At 34.7% G+C, this 18,033-nt stretch overlaps 1 protein-coding gene across 10 annotated transcripts in view; it reads left to right on the top strand.

Moving 5' to 3' along the window:
- The window catches only part of MEF2C (myocyte enhancer factor 2C), a 179,170-nt gene that overhangs the window by 89,548 nt on the left and 71,589 nt on the right, over positions 1 to 18,033 (top strand). For all 10 annotated transcript variants that reach the window (XM_072416178.1, XM_072416177.1, XM_072416172.1 and 7 more), the window contains one exon: positions 3,074 to 3,262. In XM_072416178.1, the coding sequence (XP_072272279.1) occupies positions 3,209 to 3,262 (54 nt within the window). In that variant the 5' untranslated portion in view covers positions 3,074 to 3,208. The remainder of the gene's footprint in view (positions 1 to 3,073; positions 3,263 to 18,033) is intronic.

Consider the following 18,033-nt stretch of genomic DNA (forward strand, 5'->3'; position numbering starts at 1 on the left):
AGAAAGCAATCTATTTAAAGAAAAAGGAGCCATGTGTCATTTGTTTGTATTAAAGGTTAATGACTCATTGTATAAAAGTTATCATTATTTTTTTTATTGTAAGTAATTGCACTAGCAAATATATATATATATATATATATATATATATATATATATATATATATATATATAAATATAGCAAGATACAGAACTCTGTAGGTATTAAATGCATGCATTTTCTCTGTAGAATCACTGCTTTATTGCACACTTAATTCTTCTATTGAATTGCAAATGAAGGAATTCCACTACTGTAAGTGCTATAGAAAAGCCAATGGACAGCAGTGGAATGTTATTACAAGTGCTAACTCAGATCAGGAAAATAAGTGAACAGGACAGGGGATGTATGTTTATTCAAAGGAGCCGGCAGCATCTCAGTACTCATCCCCACGTGCGGCAGCTTTTCTACCTCAGCAGCTTTGAATTAGAGCCAAACAATGGATTAAATTGCCAGGACATGGGCTTAATGTTACATCTTGTATGGGACGGATCTATCAGTTTGTCTGGGAGAATCAGGGAAGGACAAGGCTGAATATGTAACTTAGGTGCTCCAGGCTCATTCATCTTGCTGACAAAATATTAGCTTTAACCCTCTCTGCACTGGATAGAAATCATCTTACTACTGATTCCTCGGGCAGTTAATAAGTTTACATGAATTCGACTTTGTACGCTGTCCTTGGGATTTAATAAACTGTGCATCGCATTATCACTCTGGGTGAATCAGGGCATTAAAGAGCAATTTACACAATTATCTTTTTTTCATCTTTAGCTCATAGGAAGTGTAAGTTGTGTCAAACGCCTTATCAGGTGTACAACACCTTTCTGTTTTTTGATGATCAGAAAGTCACATGTGGTTACAGGTTTTCTGTAATGTAATAAAATAGACTTTTAGCATAACACCCTGGTAATGCTTTATGGTTTTATCATTCATGCTTTTACATCCCACTGATGAATTTAAAATTATTTTATTATTATTAGAATTTGAAAGGTGCTTACTTTTTACCGCTTACCTACAGCAAAAGTTGCATTTACAAAGACTTGTAACATGTTCTTAAAACCCCTTTGATCTCCACTAATATGCTTTATAAAACTCCAAACTGTTATGGTAGCTTAGTGTTTTTTGAATATTCAGCATTACCCTGCACACAAAATAAAGAAATGCCGGTAATGCAAAAACCACTCAACTGGTCAATTGTGCACATGTTTTTTTTTTAATGAAATGCTTGTTAAAGGGGAGGGGGTGTCCTGCGAACAAAATATATTTAATTTAAGTTAAAGTTAAAGTAACATGTCTTGATCAAATATGGGGCTTTTGTAGACAAAAAACAGTTACTTGATGGTTAGGCTAACTTTTTAAGTCACTGATTGTAACAAAAATTCTTATCTGTATACTTGTTCTGGGTCAGGGATTTAAGGCAAATCAGCATGATAGCCAGGTAACTAGCATTTTAGAATAGGAGGTACTCAATGGCAGCCTCCATGTTTCTCTAATGTTATCTTAATAGCAAGCCATCAATAAATCCCTAGTTAACCATGTAGTTAATGAGCCCTTTAGCCATATTATCAATAATTGAGACAGTTGACTAGCTTCCGTTTTTACCCGATCCAGCTTATAACTTTAAACATCCAATCAGGTTCTGAAGAAACTTCCTAAATTCAATCTTCAAGTTATGCCAATCACAGGTAGACATGGATCTTAAGGATCCTATTTTGCAAATTTCACTTCATCATAGGTCATCAGATATTTTTAGAGGATTTGCTGTTGTATTTTTTTAAACAATTGTATTTTACATTACAGAAGAGGATGTCACAATGATGGTTAAAATGCTTATAAATACAGCAGAGTATACAAAGCCAGAAGTTATACAGCCTAAAAGCATCTACCCAAAACCAAAAGCAGCTAAAATGTATTTTTTTTAATCAATACCATGACTAAAATATCTATATTACTACCCTTTAATTAAAACGATGATTTATTCTAAAGTATGTAAAGTGCATAACATACAAGGTTACAATGTTGTATTAGCTTTCTTGTGGTTGTATGTTATCCATTACCTTCCCTTAGTCAATAAGAAGACAGTACTTACAGTAATTTCATATGTATATAATAACATATATTTCATTACACTAAGGTCTTCATTAAAGGAAGATCTTTTGCAGGCTTAGTACAATAGAGTTTGCTTCAGTTCTGACCATTTTTCTATTTGCAACACATACTGGTGTCAAACTGCAGTCTTTTCACCTTCCCTTCCCCCTAATCACACATGCACACACACAAACACACTTACACCAACAGCTGCCAATCTATAGCAGGTGAAGGATGCACTGAAATAATGCATGCAACCAGTCGTAATATCCGATCAAATGGCACTTCGTCCTCACTGGGCTTATACAGTCACCGGTAGAGGAGTTCAGAAAGTTCTTCAATGTTGTATTTAATGTATAATGAAGTCTGGGGAGTCATCCATGGGTTCTTATATTTCTAAGCAATGGGATCTCTCAATACTATCAGTGTTCTTGGGGTCTTAATACTCCTCTGGGGATGTCCTCACTCCTCCTTGTGTTGCCTTTATTATGAATAAAGAACATTACCCGTGAAAACTAGTTACTCAGCAGCTGTATTATTGACACATCCATTTTATTACCGCCATGTATGAAATTTGCGGATTCCGGTGCCTAATTATTTTATGTTAGTGAATAAAGAGAAGAATCCTTAATTTGACTTGAGACTTGAGGAAACTCAAATTTGATTGGTTGCTCAGGGCTAGACTGCCAGCAGAATAACAGATCTGTTATCATGATCTCCTATATAATGGTAGATGAACCGATTGGCCATCATTATCCTACTCATCGCTTCCCAACCAAACTTTCTTTCTAGCTTAGGCCTCATTTACTAATGATATACTAATAGATACTAATGGTGATCACAAAGCTTCCAATTCCAAACGTGTTTATTTTATTGATTACATGTTACAGTGTATGTTTTTTTTATATTTGCTTAATCCTTAAACTTTTTTTTTTTAATCTTGCCCAACAGGTACGGATGTCGGGATTTGTGAATTGAAAAAGGTAATAGGAAAGTGAAAGAAGTGTTGACAGAAAAAAGTGTAAAGGACAGAGGAAGGAAAAATACATTGCTTGAAGGATAAGAGAAGACAGAAAAACGGGGACTATGGGGAGAAAAAAGATTCAGATTACGAGGATAATGGATGAACGTAACAGACAGGTAAGAAGCATCAAATGTTCCTCCAGAGAATATTATGGTCCAATCCCACTAGTATAGAGAGTAATGAGTCTTTCCTTAAGAATCACACTTGTGTAATTAATCACAGTGAATATATTACGAGTGCAATGTATAAACAGGGCGGTTTATTAAGTCTTAAAAGATAATTAATTGACAAGCAAAGCAACAGTGGCACTAGCTCAGCAAACTGAATCGAGGAAGGTGGATGATGCTTGTAGGGAAGAGTTGACACTCTCTGATCACAACACTGTATAATGATAAAGGGAATGGCTCTTCAGCTCAGAAATGCCTTAGAGAAGAAATTTCCTGCAAGCAAGAATCTAATGCCTTCCAGTGCTTTTCTATCCCTAGCAACATCATCATTTATTTGGTTGTCTTTTTTATTTCTGTTGTATAAAATAATTAGGGTCCACAGATGGGACTAGTGAAAGGTTAGATCGTTGTCTTATATACAGCATTTTCAAGAATCGGGTGTGATATGCTCAGTCTGGTATTAAGAACATAATTCCTAAATAGGAAAAGCAGTATTTAGAAAGATTTATACTCGACAAGAAAATTGGGAATGAAATCTGGGTGCATTGCGAAAGTTATAATAAACACGGGAATACCATGCCAGGTAGGCCAAACCTTGCCAGCAAACTAACACATCCAGCTCATTGCTGGCAATCACAAATCTTGTGTACAGATAAAAGACATTATCCATCCGTACACAAGATATATATATTAGCAGAGTTGGAAGCCATAACTGGCCATTTCTTCATTATCTTATGGACTAGACTCTATTCTATGGGGAGGGAAGGAGAAAGGACGAGTGAGTGGCACCCCACTGTTCTTTCCTCTATAGAAATGCATAGTAGTCATTCCTAATCAGTCATTCAACAATCTGTCGTGACTGATTGATGAATGGTGTCAGGGGACCATTGTACTCATGTCAGATTTTTGTGTTTTATTGTCATATGACAATCATCTCAAATGTATATGTAACTTAAGCTACTTGTTGGTCCTATTTTGGTTAAATTATTGTGCTGTAGATGACAGATAGCTGGAGGTAGCCTCTCTTACCATCAAAAGATTCCTTTTTTCACATAGCCCTAGTCTATGGAGAACTAATGAACAGATATATGTGAATCAGTTGGGTTTGGGGTCAAGAGATTTGGCTAAATAATGATCACTGTTATTTTAGGTGTTAAAGTTAGTCAGGTCATGTTTTAGGTTTTTTTTAGTTTTGGATAAAATAGTTAAATCCTTAAACCCCAAACCCAACCAAGTTTATAATTTGGTCGTCTGTTTTCACTTCCTGTCCTAGAGACAGGAAGATTTCCCCTTGCTCATAGAGACTATGAAAAAGTTTTGGATTTCCCCTTACTTTTTCACTTGTGCACTCAAGTTAATATTAAAAAAGGGTTTTGCCTAGATTTACATTTTAGGATTCATAAGGGAGGTTGGGTTTAGGCCTGTTTTGTACAGGGCTGTATATAAGCTTAAATTACACACAATTTATTCTGTAAGAGGAGAGACTCACCCATCTCCCTCTCTATGAAGTCTCAATGAGAAAAGCTCACAGTGTGCATCAAAAGCACGTTCAGTCCAGGAGAGTAGTCTGTACAACACTTCCATACTGATGATAAAGCTGGAATTAGGTTTTTAAGTTAAAACAGAAAACGATTATCTTGTATTTGTAAAGCTCCAACATTCTGCATGGGGGCTTTATATAAAATACAAAGGAGTGTGAATTATAAACCCTAGAATAAAACATATATAAGATGACTACTTTAGTACGTCAGCACCCAACTGTCACAAATAAGTGAATGGTTCAATTATTGCTAGCATGATGTTGATGACAACAGGATTGAAGCAGACAGAATTTCCCACACAAATTATCTGTGATCTCTGTTCTCATCCATTCAATCTCTGCTGGATATACAGTATATTTTACAGCAGATGAGCCTAATCAGTGTGTGGTCACCAGAAATGTGTTGCATCTAAACATTGCAGGTGTGATATGTTGGGATAGCAACCATACATTCCCTACAACGATCATTCTACCAAAGGCAGGCAACATATGTTTGATAAATACCTTTGACAGAAGCAATGTGAATTAGAAAAAGCAAATTAAAATTACCAAGAATAAATATGTTCATGTGTTTGAAATAGGAGTTGCTATGTTGTTATATACAGTTGTGCCAGGAGCACTGCAAGTATGGTGATGATTTGTGAAAACACCTATGAAATGTTACCAGCATCTTCCTAAACACACACATCATTTACATGTATGAACATTATAAAGTTCTGGTCTTCCCCTAAAATGTATGCAAATATTTTTTAAACATAACTTTTTGAAATATTTTAATGCTTTCATTATTGACAAATATCCATTACCATGAATGTAAATAATTGAATTAAAAAGCATTGCATGACTATAGGTTATGAAGGTTATAGCAAACCATTAAACCCTAGCTGGTAAGAGATATAAAACAAAATCTGACTTCCCATTAGTATCTATACATATTGGTTGCAGAGAGAGTGCAGACGAATTAGCAAATGTATTTTTTAATTATATACCCCTATTAGGGAAATTTGCCATATATCCAGTCCAAGTAACCTGGTTGTAGCCCTTCTAGAGAATACATGGCAGCCAAGTGATCGTCATATTCAATACAAGTCAGCCATGTTAGTGTACAAATTTCATTCAGTACATAATCCCCCTGAGAGGTGAAGATATATGTAAACTTATGTATTTAGTCCACTTAGGTATTTGTGTCTGACCTTGTGTAAACCCATCATGTCTTTTTGAACTTCCTTGTAGAGACCAATATTTCCTTTTGCTTTTTTTATGCCTATGCAAGTTCTGCATTAAGCGGAACAGTACTGATTTACTCTGTTTTTCTAGTCCCTGTGCATCAATTGAATGGTGTAGAGCTGACTACTTTATTGCAAAAAAAGTGTGTGGACCCTAGCTGACTAATGAAACCATAGTACTTATGGGCCTAGAGTGCTGTATCCTAAATAGTATGGCACCAAATTAGACAGAATTAAACTGAACCCTGGGATTAGTAACTATTTTCTATATTCAAAAGATGTGTATTTTTACTTGAATGTTGGTGTGCTCTGTGTATTTCTTTTATATCTGTGCAGTTTTACAGCATGACACCTTTGTGCAGGAGCTTCCTGTAGTAAAGACCAGTCAATGCTGTTCTCTCTCTTTGTACAAGGGACTGGTCTTGTATCCGTCCCTTCTGTATTTTTTAAGCAGGCTTCCTGTTATGCAAGGACTTTATGGGTCCCTCCCACGGCTCAGTGGTGATGTTACTGCTTCTTTTACATCCTTTTTCATCTTTTTTGGTTATTGAGAAATATGTTTAAAAAAGTTTTGATTTAATGCATTGCACTTAATTTCCACAACCCTTTTCAAAAACATTTGACCTTATTAGGACGGTACACGAGCATATGTTCATGGACCATTACAATATGCTGATAAGGGATATATCTGATATATACTGGATTTTAGTGAAATTTCCAATGTCATTATTAAAGCTCTCCAAGACTGATAAAATCAGGTAGACTATTCTGGGAGAACCTGGGTGATCTAGCAAACCTGAAAAATTGTTTGCTTTTAGTTGGCAATAATTTTAACCTTGAACCAGATCGGTACCAGGTGTGTTCGACGACCCAGGTTCTCCCATGATAGGCTTTCTTCTCCAGTCGTGGATAGCTATAATAAATTAGGCCTATTGTGTGAGACTGTGAGTGTTTTCCATGCCTACAAATGTTGAATATCCCTTGGCCTGATGGACCTAAACGAGTCCTTAGATTGGTTACATATACAGGTATGTCAGGCCTGTTTGTTTATTTGAGAGTAATTAACCTTGCAAAAGGTCCAAACCATAAATATTCTCTGATAATAGAGAACAATAGATGGACAAAATGTTCCATCTAGCTTAATACTAGTGCTATGAGTGTATGTGTTGTGATCATTCTGAAAGCTGGCTGAAAAATGGAAAACTGCTAAGATTGCCTAATCGTCTCGGTGTATCTTTTGGCTCAGTGCACCAAGATGCATTGCACTTGAAGTTGTTTCCCAGAACTGATTATCATGATTTCATGGTTTGAACCACTTCTACCCTGACAACATTTTCATAATCACAGGACAGAATTTGAGAATCTTGCAATTAATCTAACCTCTCCTTTATTTCCATTGTTTCCAACTCTAAAAAAGGTATTTAGTGGAGTTTTTTAAGCGGAAAATAGCTGCAATTTGTCTTTCGGTAATTGAACCTTAATTGTTTGCAGTTTTAATTATTTAGCATAATAAGATGTAAGGACTGCTCTAGAAAATAGACTCTCTTTGTCCCAGTTTGAAGACAATACGATTATATAATACATCTAAATTTACCAACCAAATAATCTTTCCAATAACTTAATTTGGTAATTCTGACTTTCCATACTACTGCGAGTACAGATTCTAAAACCTAAATTGTCAATGCCTAACATGTTGACAGTGCTGGAGACAAGCTTAAGCAAAAGGTTTAGCTGTTCAGGCTACATAAGATGTCTTGTGAGTCCTTCTCCAAGTCTACATTCTAATTTAAAAAATGTTATTCTATTTTGTGTATGTCTATCCCTCCAGAGCTTCATAAAATATATTGTTTATTTCTCCATTTGTGACTGTGTGTTTGGAGTGTTTTTATTAATATTATTAATAATAATAATAATAGTAATAATGTTTTCCCTAGTTTTTACATTTCCTATATTTATACACATAAATAATTTATATATATACATATATAAAAAACCTTTTGTTAATCTCTAGGTCTCTTCAATTTCTGAACTGTTCTTGCTCTATATATTTCCTATAATTGAGCTCTTACTATATCGCTTGTTCCTTGTTCCAACAAACCTTCCTGCCATGGGTTTACACCCAAACTTTTACCATTTTATAGTTGTGTGTATGGATATTTACACAAATGTCCACTTTTGCACCCAGTGACACCAAGCAATGCTGGGTGTAAAATCATGGGGGGATTTCTTGTTTGGTGAGGTGCAGGAACTTTTAAGTCCTACTGATCAAAATGTATAGTGAAAAGGAGACTTTTTTTGGTTTGGCGATTTTTGAGGTCCTAGAGATCAAAAACTACAGTAGGGGGTTAGTTTAAAGGACTATATGGAGAAAGAACAGTTCATATGGAAGTTAAAGAGCTTCAGAGACATAAAAGAACAAAAGGATATATATAGACAGTAGGATAAAAAGAAAAGGAAAGAAGGCTACAACTGACTCTGAGTAGATAAATGGATATGAATGATAGGAAATGCGAGGGAAAGAAAAGATGTTATTCAATGACTTTGACTTTCATGAATCTTCCTAAATGGTAATAATAAACAGACAAAACACATTACAAATTGTTTATTATATATACAGTTACGGATCTATGGAAGGGTATACATTCAATTATATAATTCAGTCGGTTTTCTTCTTCCCTTTTTCCTCTTTATGCATATTATGTATTTATATATCCCATACCTCTTTGGTAAGTTCTTTAGCATTTTCTGCTTATTCTCAAATTGAATAACAAAATATAGAATTCCATGAAGCATAAGTCTTAGGCATTGTAGGAGACAAGTGTGACATGCAATTTACTTACCTTCATAGTGTCCTTTACAGGATGTCCTCCTGTGAAAGCTTAGCTGAAATGTTCTCAAAATCTGCAGGTTCTGTCCCTGTGCAATACTTGGGTTTCAGTATTCAATAAAAGTCTGTGGGGTTGAGGGCTCTCATTCAGACAATGTCATTATTACCATTGGCAGGCCTGTAACTAGGTATTCTTGCACCTGTATAAACTTAGTTATTTTGGAAAGGTTGGTATAATCCTTGTTAAAGCTGAATATTCCCTATTGAACTGATATTGAACAGGAGTACACAGTTCCAAAATTTGCAAAAATAGTTTACAATAAGGTCCAATGTATCTGTTGCCAGCAATAAATTTTATTCAATTGAATGCGTCAATTACATTCTCGTGATCTATAAAAAAATAAACAAAATTTGTTATCCTTAATGTTGATAAATGAAAAAAAAAATGAAAAGAAATGCCCAGTGTTTAAATCAACCAATAGGAAGCGCGTTGTAATTTTCTTAGTTCTGTATTGTAAATGGTAGCTGCGGTATGATGGGTTGTTGGTCCATACTCTTGAGTAAAGATACTTGTTATATGTTTTTTTTGTAGCTGCTTTTGCTTAGGGATTTTCATCTATTCTTTTTTTTTAACTGCTGGTGACACTAACTGCCCTTTTCTAAGAAGTACATATGCCAAATTCATTATTTCCAAATAGCTATTAAAAAGTAATTTTATGGATTATTCCCCTGTGGAAACTTGTAGTCTTGTGGTAACCACAAAGTGAGTGTTTGTCACACCTAAGTGTCTTTCATTTTTAAATGATATTTTATGAGATTATATTATTGCAAATATCAATGTTTGGCTCTGGAGCCATTTTAAAAGTTTGTTTAGACAAGTATGAGTAAATAAGGGAAATCCAAATATGCAGTAAAATTTATTCCTATTTATGAATGAGTGCAACGTGTTAGGTGGAACGCAATGTTCTTTATAAAGAAGTTTACATTTTTTGTGTGGTAGACATTTATTTTTTATTTACTGACGTTTAAAAAACGTTCTGGCTATGTAAATATGTTTTTAGCCTGATACTTTTTATACTGATATCTTTTATAAGAAATGCTGCTGTGTTCAGTAAGTGAGCAGGGGTTCCAGACTAGTTCCCAAAATGACATCTCTGTATTATCAGATATATTTTTAAAATTGTTTTATTATGGTTATCAGAAATGACTGATCAGGAGGTTAATATCTAATGCAGAATACATACAGCAGATTCAGCCAAAGGCAGGCAAGTGTTTGCAAAGACAAACTGTTGCAGTCCCAGGGACAGAGCGCAAAGTTTGCAGGTTTAGGAAAGTTGATGGTATTGTGAGTCTTCTGTGGTCCAAGGAGGCAAATATGTTCACCTATGCCCATAGATGTACTGAATCTATAATATATATATATATATATATATATATATATATATATATATATAGATGTACTGAATATATATCAAATATGGGGGAAAATAAAGAGGGGAAGTTGGGTGGGTAAAGGAGAAAAAGTAGGGGCAAGTCAAAGGGGGGCAATGGCAACTAGGGTCCGGGCATCCCTATTACACAAAAAAGTTAGGAAGGTTTTTAAAAATGTGCAGAAATGTCTAGCATGCAATGAATTACCTCCTCACCTTTACACCCGTTGTGTTCACAATCCTGAGTCATCTGTCATATGTTGTATAAGGCTGACCTCCTCCTTGGCATCATGATGTTTTGACAGGATGCTTATTTTCCAGGACTGCAAAGGAGACATGCTGGCAAGGATATTTGGGGAAGAAGAAGGCATTGTTTGCTGTATAATATGAATTAGTAAGGGGCTTGTGTTGAATTAAATACTGTTGTGTTAGAAATGTGTATACAATGGATCCCTTGGTTAAGATGGGCAAGCTCTAATTCTTGGTTTAGGTTTCCTGTATTGTATAATGTAAGATGGCTCATTTTATTCATTTTCATTAAATCATTTTAGAAGTGAGAATAAAACTGGGGAGCGGGGTTAGGAAACGTTACAAATGTTTTCCTAAATATTGTACTTTATTATTTATTAATCATATCTTAATCTTTATGTTACAGTTGTGTCCAGTGCCAGAATCATTTATTATTTATTATGTGCTTTGGATAAGCAGTTACACGATGTAGATGCTTCTTACATTGTAGTATGCCAACTGGATTCCAATGGAGAGAAATTTAACGAAATAATTAAAATGTTTCATTTAAAAAAATGACACCTCCATATTGCCCTGCTAGGAGGACAGAGAAACAGAGTACTTAACCTGGGGTTGCAGTGCCGTGTAGGAACTCCAATTTTACATGCTGTTTAGTGTTTAGAACATGAAAGCCGTCCTTTGGAATTCAGAATTGCTGCTGTGTTTTGGTTCTGCTTTCCAATTGGGTTTCTGTTTATTGGGTCACCATATGGACAATAAATCTGATCTTCCAGACCAGCTAATTGCTGACTATACATTTAGTGTGCTATTTGGTTGCCAAGGTCACCCTTTCACAAAACCATATTATAATCCCCTCCTGTGCCAAGTCATTTACTCATTGTCACAAGGGTTTGAACTACCCAGCATGAGTGCTGTCAGGTAAATGATGTGATGGGGGTTGGTTTTTCTATGTGCCGTATTCAAACTGACAGCTGGGAAGCTTCCTTCCCATTAGTAATAGTTTCTTTCTATGACACATAAGACTTTATGTTTGAAAAAAAAGCATAAAATGAGTTGTCTTCTTTTATTCTATTGTTTGGAACACATTGATTATATAATCCAGGAATGTATGTCATTTTCAGTTTTCATTGTAGCAAAATTATGAAAGAATATTACAATTAATAAAATGACTTCATTAATAAATAATATTAATATGTAATATTTAAAGGCCTATCTTTTAAAGGTATTTTTTAAAAGGTTCAAATATATTAAAAATATGATCCAGTTGTCCAAAGCGGAATAAATTATTATTATTATTATTATTAATAATAATAAAATTTAATTATTATTATTATTAATAATAAACTACTTATAAAAGTGCCAACATAGATACAGCAAACTTGCGAAAAAGACAACTACAAATAATGACGGAGGTGAAGGGAACCATACCCCAAAAGCCTAAAATCTAATAGCATGACATGTATTTTTAATATTCTACTTCACGTACCTGAATCCATCCTTTTATTAGGGTCAGGAATATCATCTGTATTCACTTTCCCTATACTGCACCAGGAAAGACTAGGATCTTTACTTCCATAAACTTCTGAAACTTAAATAAATAATTGTAATTAGCTAGCTAGCTTGTGATTTTCTGTATTGTCAATTTAGGCTTTGCACACAGAAAACTGTTAATAAATTTTACACAGAAGCAAGGAAAAATATGTGGCCCGGGTAACAATTAAAGCACATAAGCTCCATAATGAAGTGTGATTCCACATTGTGCAAATTACATTTTCCTAATCTACAATGGTCTTAAAAGCTAGTGTGAATATTCCAGGCTACAGCGAATATGGAATGACAGACTGTATTACACGGTTGGCTTTCTGATTTTCTTAATTGTTTGTCTCTACTTTTCTGCTTGGCAAGGATTTGAAGTGAGAGCTACATAATGCAGTTCACATTTGTCTGGCTAATTAAGACCTGACAAATCATAGCATTGGCACATTACATGCTTCATCAGACAAAACCCTACTTTTCAAATATTACTAGTAAATGGGCCTTCTATGGTTAGTCAACTAATTGCTCATTCACTTGACTTGCTTATCTGTATGAAGCATTATGAGAGGTAAATTTATGGGCAATAATATGATTATACACAAAAGGCATGATACTCCCAGGTCCACTGAAATTGTGATGTGAAGCTCCAAGCTATAAGAAACTTTCCATCCAGCTGGGTAAACATGAGATCCACACATTCTCTACGAAGTGTGAGATAAATTCCACTGGCTGTGTTTCTCACATTTTCAGGATTTACTTTATTATATACATTTTTGTAGAATTGAAAACACGGCATTTGCAAATTCTACACAAAGAACTATAATGGAAGCTACCCAGATGTCTACGGATCCAAAGAAGCTGGTCGCACTCTAATGATGTCAGCTTTAAAAAACATTATTATTCCAGGCTGTACACACTCAGATGGCCTATCTTGGACCTTCCTGCTCTGTCAGGAGTGTAATTACTTCTACAGTTCCTGGATCTCAGAGCAGGTCCAAGACTGGACCTCTGAACTCATATGTAGCCGACTTTTTAAGATCTATTAATTTATGCCAAGTGTTTTGTGGAAAGGAACTGTATACTTAAAACAGATGATAGAGTGGATTATCAAGACAACATTTTGTTTACATGCGTGATGAATGAGAAGGTTAAATTTAACAATTACTATTTATGCTGTACAACCACAATCCTAGGAGCTTTGTGGTGCATTGCTTACATATATTGTGGTTTACAAGTGTTTTCTGTTTATAGCTCAATCTCACAAGCCAATATAGTAAAATGATGGATTTCCCCAAACCACAGATCCCTTATAATAAGTGTGACTCTTCCATGCCTGATAAAATTCTGACTATTCAGTTATAATGGCACCTATACAGGTATTGACACTCATGCAGGTCTATGAATGATTTCTTATTGGATGATATGGGCTTATTCAATCAAATAGCCATATTACATGTAAGTTACCACTTACCTAGGCCCAATTCCAACTGCTGGGCACCCAGGAACAAGTGGTTAGGATAGCACCTGTAAAAACATTATAGGAATGGTTTCCAGCCTTGCAGTTGTGTTGTACAGGAACTGGAGGGGTATAGGAAGTGGAAACACATAGTTTGTTTAAACTATCATAAACACTGCAACAATGCTTAAAAATGGTTATCAGTAGAAAAGCAAATTGTAAAAGAAACCTGTATTCATGGGATTCTTAAAATACCTCATGATGAACTCTTAAATGGTAAATACCGGATGTATGCAACCATACTCAAAGTCAGGAGTCTTTGTTCTAACTTCATTAGTTGTATGCCAATTCAAAGTCAATTTATTCCAAGTGGGATTTATTAAAGCTGGAGAAGATACACTTTCATCAGTGAAGCTGAGTGATCAAGAAAACCCGCAATACATTTCTTAAAAGCCATTTGCTATTTGTTAACAAATGTTCTATTCCAGGTTTGCTGGATCACCCAGCTTCACTGATAAAAGTGTATCTTCTCCAGCCTTAGTAAATCAGGCCCAATGACTCTATTAGGTATTACAGCCAGAAATACCAGGCAGCTGGCAGTTTCAGATGAGGGTCAGCAATAGGCGCCACCTCTATAGTATATGAAGATCTAAAATAAAGATAGAGTTTTTATATCTGCAGAAATCAATATATATTTTTTAAGATTTTTCCAGATATGTGTTTTTCCTTCTGCATTGGCTTGAAATTCTCAATATTAGTTAGTCATTCTGAGAATCAACAGTCCAAGGAATCAGAAGACATCTTGCTTTAAACACCCATCCTTCACTTTTAATCACACATTCTGGGAATTAATTTACACCAGAAGGCAGCAGCTCCATTAAAAGCTGAAAAGCTAACTGGAAATATTTTTAAACAATCAGTTTTAATTTTTTTTTTTTACCTGGTGTAAATAAACAGCAATTTAATCAATTAATTTCAAAATCAAAACCAGATTAAGTATTACTGTGGACAGATATCTACCAATATTTGAGGAGTTTTACAGAAAAATGTCACGCTTCACAAGAAGTAATGTGCTTGTTTCTACAGCAAACATCTATTGACTTTCCCTGTGTTTAACTGAACAGAAATAAGTACTTGAAGTAAATGAAGAGTCTGTACTTAACTAAATATCACCCTGTTAGGTTTTATAGCATTGCAGTAGTCTATCATGTTATGGGTGAAGGGATTCTAATCTTTAGCTTGACTAACAGCTTTTAGGTGTTATCTGATCAAATGCACTTTGTTGGTTGGTGAATTTAAAGGTGAGCCTATGACTGTCACTGTAGTCATCAGTCCAAGCCCTGTTACTTTTCCCCTAATTTAGGCAAAAAATGCAAAACAATCAGTAGCCCACACACCTCCCACACATTATATACAAAAAAGGTAAAAAAAAAAAATATTACAAAAAAAAAAATACTTACCTAAGATCCTGATTTTTGAACCTACCTTGCAGGAGTATGCTCAAGCACAGTGCAGGAGAGTATTTGCACAAGTTTTGGGACTCTCAGCTTGCCCAGGACGCCATGTTCACTATATAAGCGAATTTCGAGAGAATTTTCGTAATTATGAAAAAACCTAATTTTGCCACAAATAATCTGCCACCAGTACTCACAAAAATGCTTGGTGATTCAGTAATATATGATACTCCTTCCTACAATGCAGGGTTACCATGTTCAAATGCCGTCATATTTGTATTGGGGAGGGGGTGTTCAAAAAAAAAAAACTCATGGAAAAAGGGATGCATATACGGTACATCTCCTATTCGTCCAGCCAAAGTGTTCATCTGCAATAAATTTTGCTAAAGTTCACTCCTGGAATATAGCATACCTGGACAAAATGTCTTTGTTCTTAAAGAAATTGTTATAATGCCTTAATGCTGTGTAAAGGTGACTAAGTGTTAAAGGTGACTGATAGTATTCTTTAATGATGTTATTTACTCTTCAGCTGTAAATGTCAAGTATTTCTTGAAATAAAATAACAATATCTTTCTGACAGCTTGACATATTTTTGGAGGAAATGTTTCCCATAAGGTTTGTTCTCAAAAGTTTTTCTAATTATTATGAATAACAAAAGAAGCATTAGTAGTAGCAACAAGTAAAACTATACGGAAACCGACAATTTTTTAGTAACACAGCATTAAACTCTCCAGGTTACCCGTGTAAATCATGACATTCAGATGAAGCTTCTGTAGTATTAAAAGACGTAACCAAGTCAAACTAAAACCAGGAATCTGGAGGAGGTGGTAACAAGCTATTTTCAACCTTACATTTAGTACCATGGTGGATTCCCACTTATGGCAGCCTTGTGTCACAATGTTGTTGACAGTTCCCCTTAGACTATAGATCATCCGTTCTTACAGCATGGTGCCTGCAGGATTCCATTATAGCTGAACCTAGAGCCAAGCCTAATGTTAGAATGTTTCTAACATTAGTAGGAACAACAGGGGCATTCTTTAATACTTTTCTTCTCTACTGTCAGTCATCTCAGCTCCAGGAACCCCCCCTGTGATCCCAACTCCAACCCCTCCATTTCTTAGTATTTTTACTTCTAATGTTCCTTACAGATATACAGTTTATTTTTATTAGGTTTTTATGAAATTAATATATATATATATTTATATATATATTCATTAAAGAAAAATATCAAATGTTCCTGTAATTGGAACTGTTAGCCAGGTATGTGGTTAAGGTAAGTTTGCACTGTGGTCATAATCGAGTTGGTTTTGACTATGAGTAGTGAAATACAGAATTTAAACAAACAAAAACTTTGATTTAATACAGAATCATTCTGAACTGTCCCAACAGAATACTCTTTACTCAGGGCCAAACCAGAAAGCAATATTTCTGTCAATAAAAAAACAGCATATTTGTTTTAATTTCTTTACAGCACAAGTTTGTAAAATGAACAATAAATTATCTTTTTATGTAGTTAAATATCCAGTAATTTAGGAAGTTTTTATTATTCTCTTCAACAGGGAAATTTCTATAATAAAAATAGTTGGTACAACATGTAAGTTTGTTTCTTTTATGTCTTCTAACAAAAAGATTTCACCAAATCTATAAAAAATAGATTTGTTTTACTGACAGGTTTATAATGCAAGTTAAGAGTAGGAAGAATAATTCACATCACCCTCTCTCAACACAAAAGTCAACATTGAAAGAGGGGGCTGTTGTAATAGGTTAAACAATTTCGTTTAACAAACGGGAAGAATTAATAAACACACAAATTGCAAGCTGATTATATGGACCATTTATATATTTATACAAGGTGATCATCTCCACCCTTACATTCTCCCAAAGTAGAATAAATTTGGTTCTGGTAATTTTTCCTTGTAGTTGAGGTTGTCTATGCCATTTAATGATCGCAATGGTCAACAAATAAAGAAAAAGTGTTCCCATTCATTTGCTGACAGCTCCAAATGAAGGTTTCAGCAATATTATCCAAATATTTTTCAATGTTTTGGTAGTTGTATCAGCCTACTGGAAGGGGTCAGGGGAATCCAGTGGGTTGGTAGCCAGCCGTCAGTAAACTTGGCTGGGAACCCGAGTTTCTTGTTGTTTCTGGCCTTATTATCCCATTCCTATTCTCAAAGAGAATTCAGTAGAGTCCTATGGGCCACTGTTAAAGCTGCAGACAAGAAGATTAATAATAAACTGTAATTAGCACATGTTGTCTTAGTAGTTATTGGTTAGCAGTCTTCTTCCTGTTGTTTGTGTGGGTTTCTTCCATGTGCTCTGGTTTCCTCCTATTATCTAAAATATTCTTTAACATTTTATTGGCAGTGTTTTCAACATTTTTAAATCTGCTAAAAACAAATTTTCAAACATTTTTAAATCACTCTTTAAAAAAATAGAAACTTTCTTTCTGGAGTCCATATGCTTTTAATGAAATAATGTATTCCAGAGGAAAAAAAAAGGAGTTAATGACATAAATTATGCATTTGTGTACTCATGGTCTTGTGCACCTACCAAGATCTGTTGTTACAAGTGGATCATAGTAAATATGGTTCTAAAGTGCATACAGTTTAAATCTAAAACATTAGATTGTACTCTTACTGTAAGACATAGAGGTACATAATGTTATATGATATATGGAATTCAAGTTTCAGATATGTTAGAGCTGGGTACATTCATTATTATAATAAGACATAGTGTCATTCACATCTTATCAATATATAAAAAAAAAATAAATAGAACATAATCCCAACAGCACAAAGAGTAGCTGGTGCAACTAGTAGGGTTGGTGACTTTGCTGGATGTACTTTGAACAATTTTAATAGGAAGTGAGAGTTTCCAAGTATCAGGTCTGCTAAAATAACTTGTGACGTCCTGCCATCCATACAGCTGCTACAGTCAATCTAGAGATGCCACTTAGTTCTGTAATCAGCAGTTAAACCTTCCCCCAACCAAATCTAACA

Source organism: Pyxicephalus adspersus, chromosome 6 (genome assembly GCF_032062135.1).
Source record: "Pyxicephalus adspersus chromosome 6, UCB_Pads_2.0, whole genome shotgun sequence".
NCBI lineage: Eukaryota > Metazoa > Chordata > Amphibia > Anura > Pyxicephalidae > Pyxicephalus > Pyxicephalus adspersus.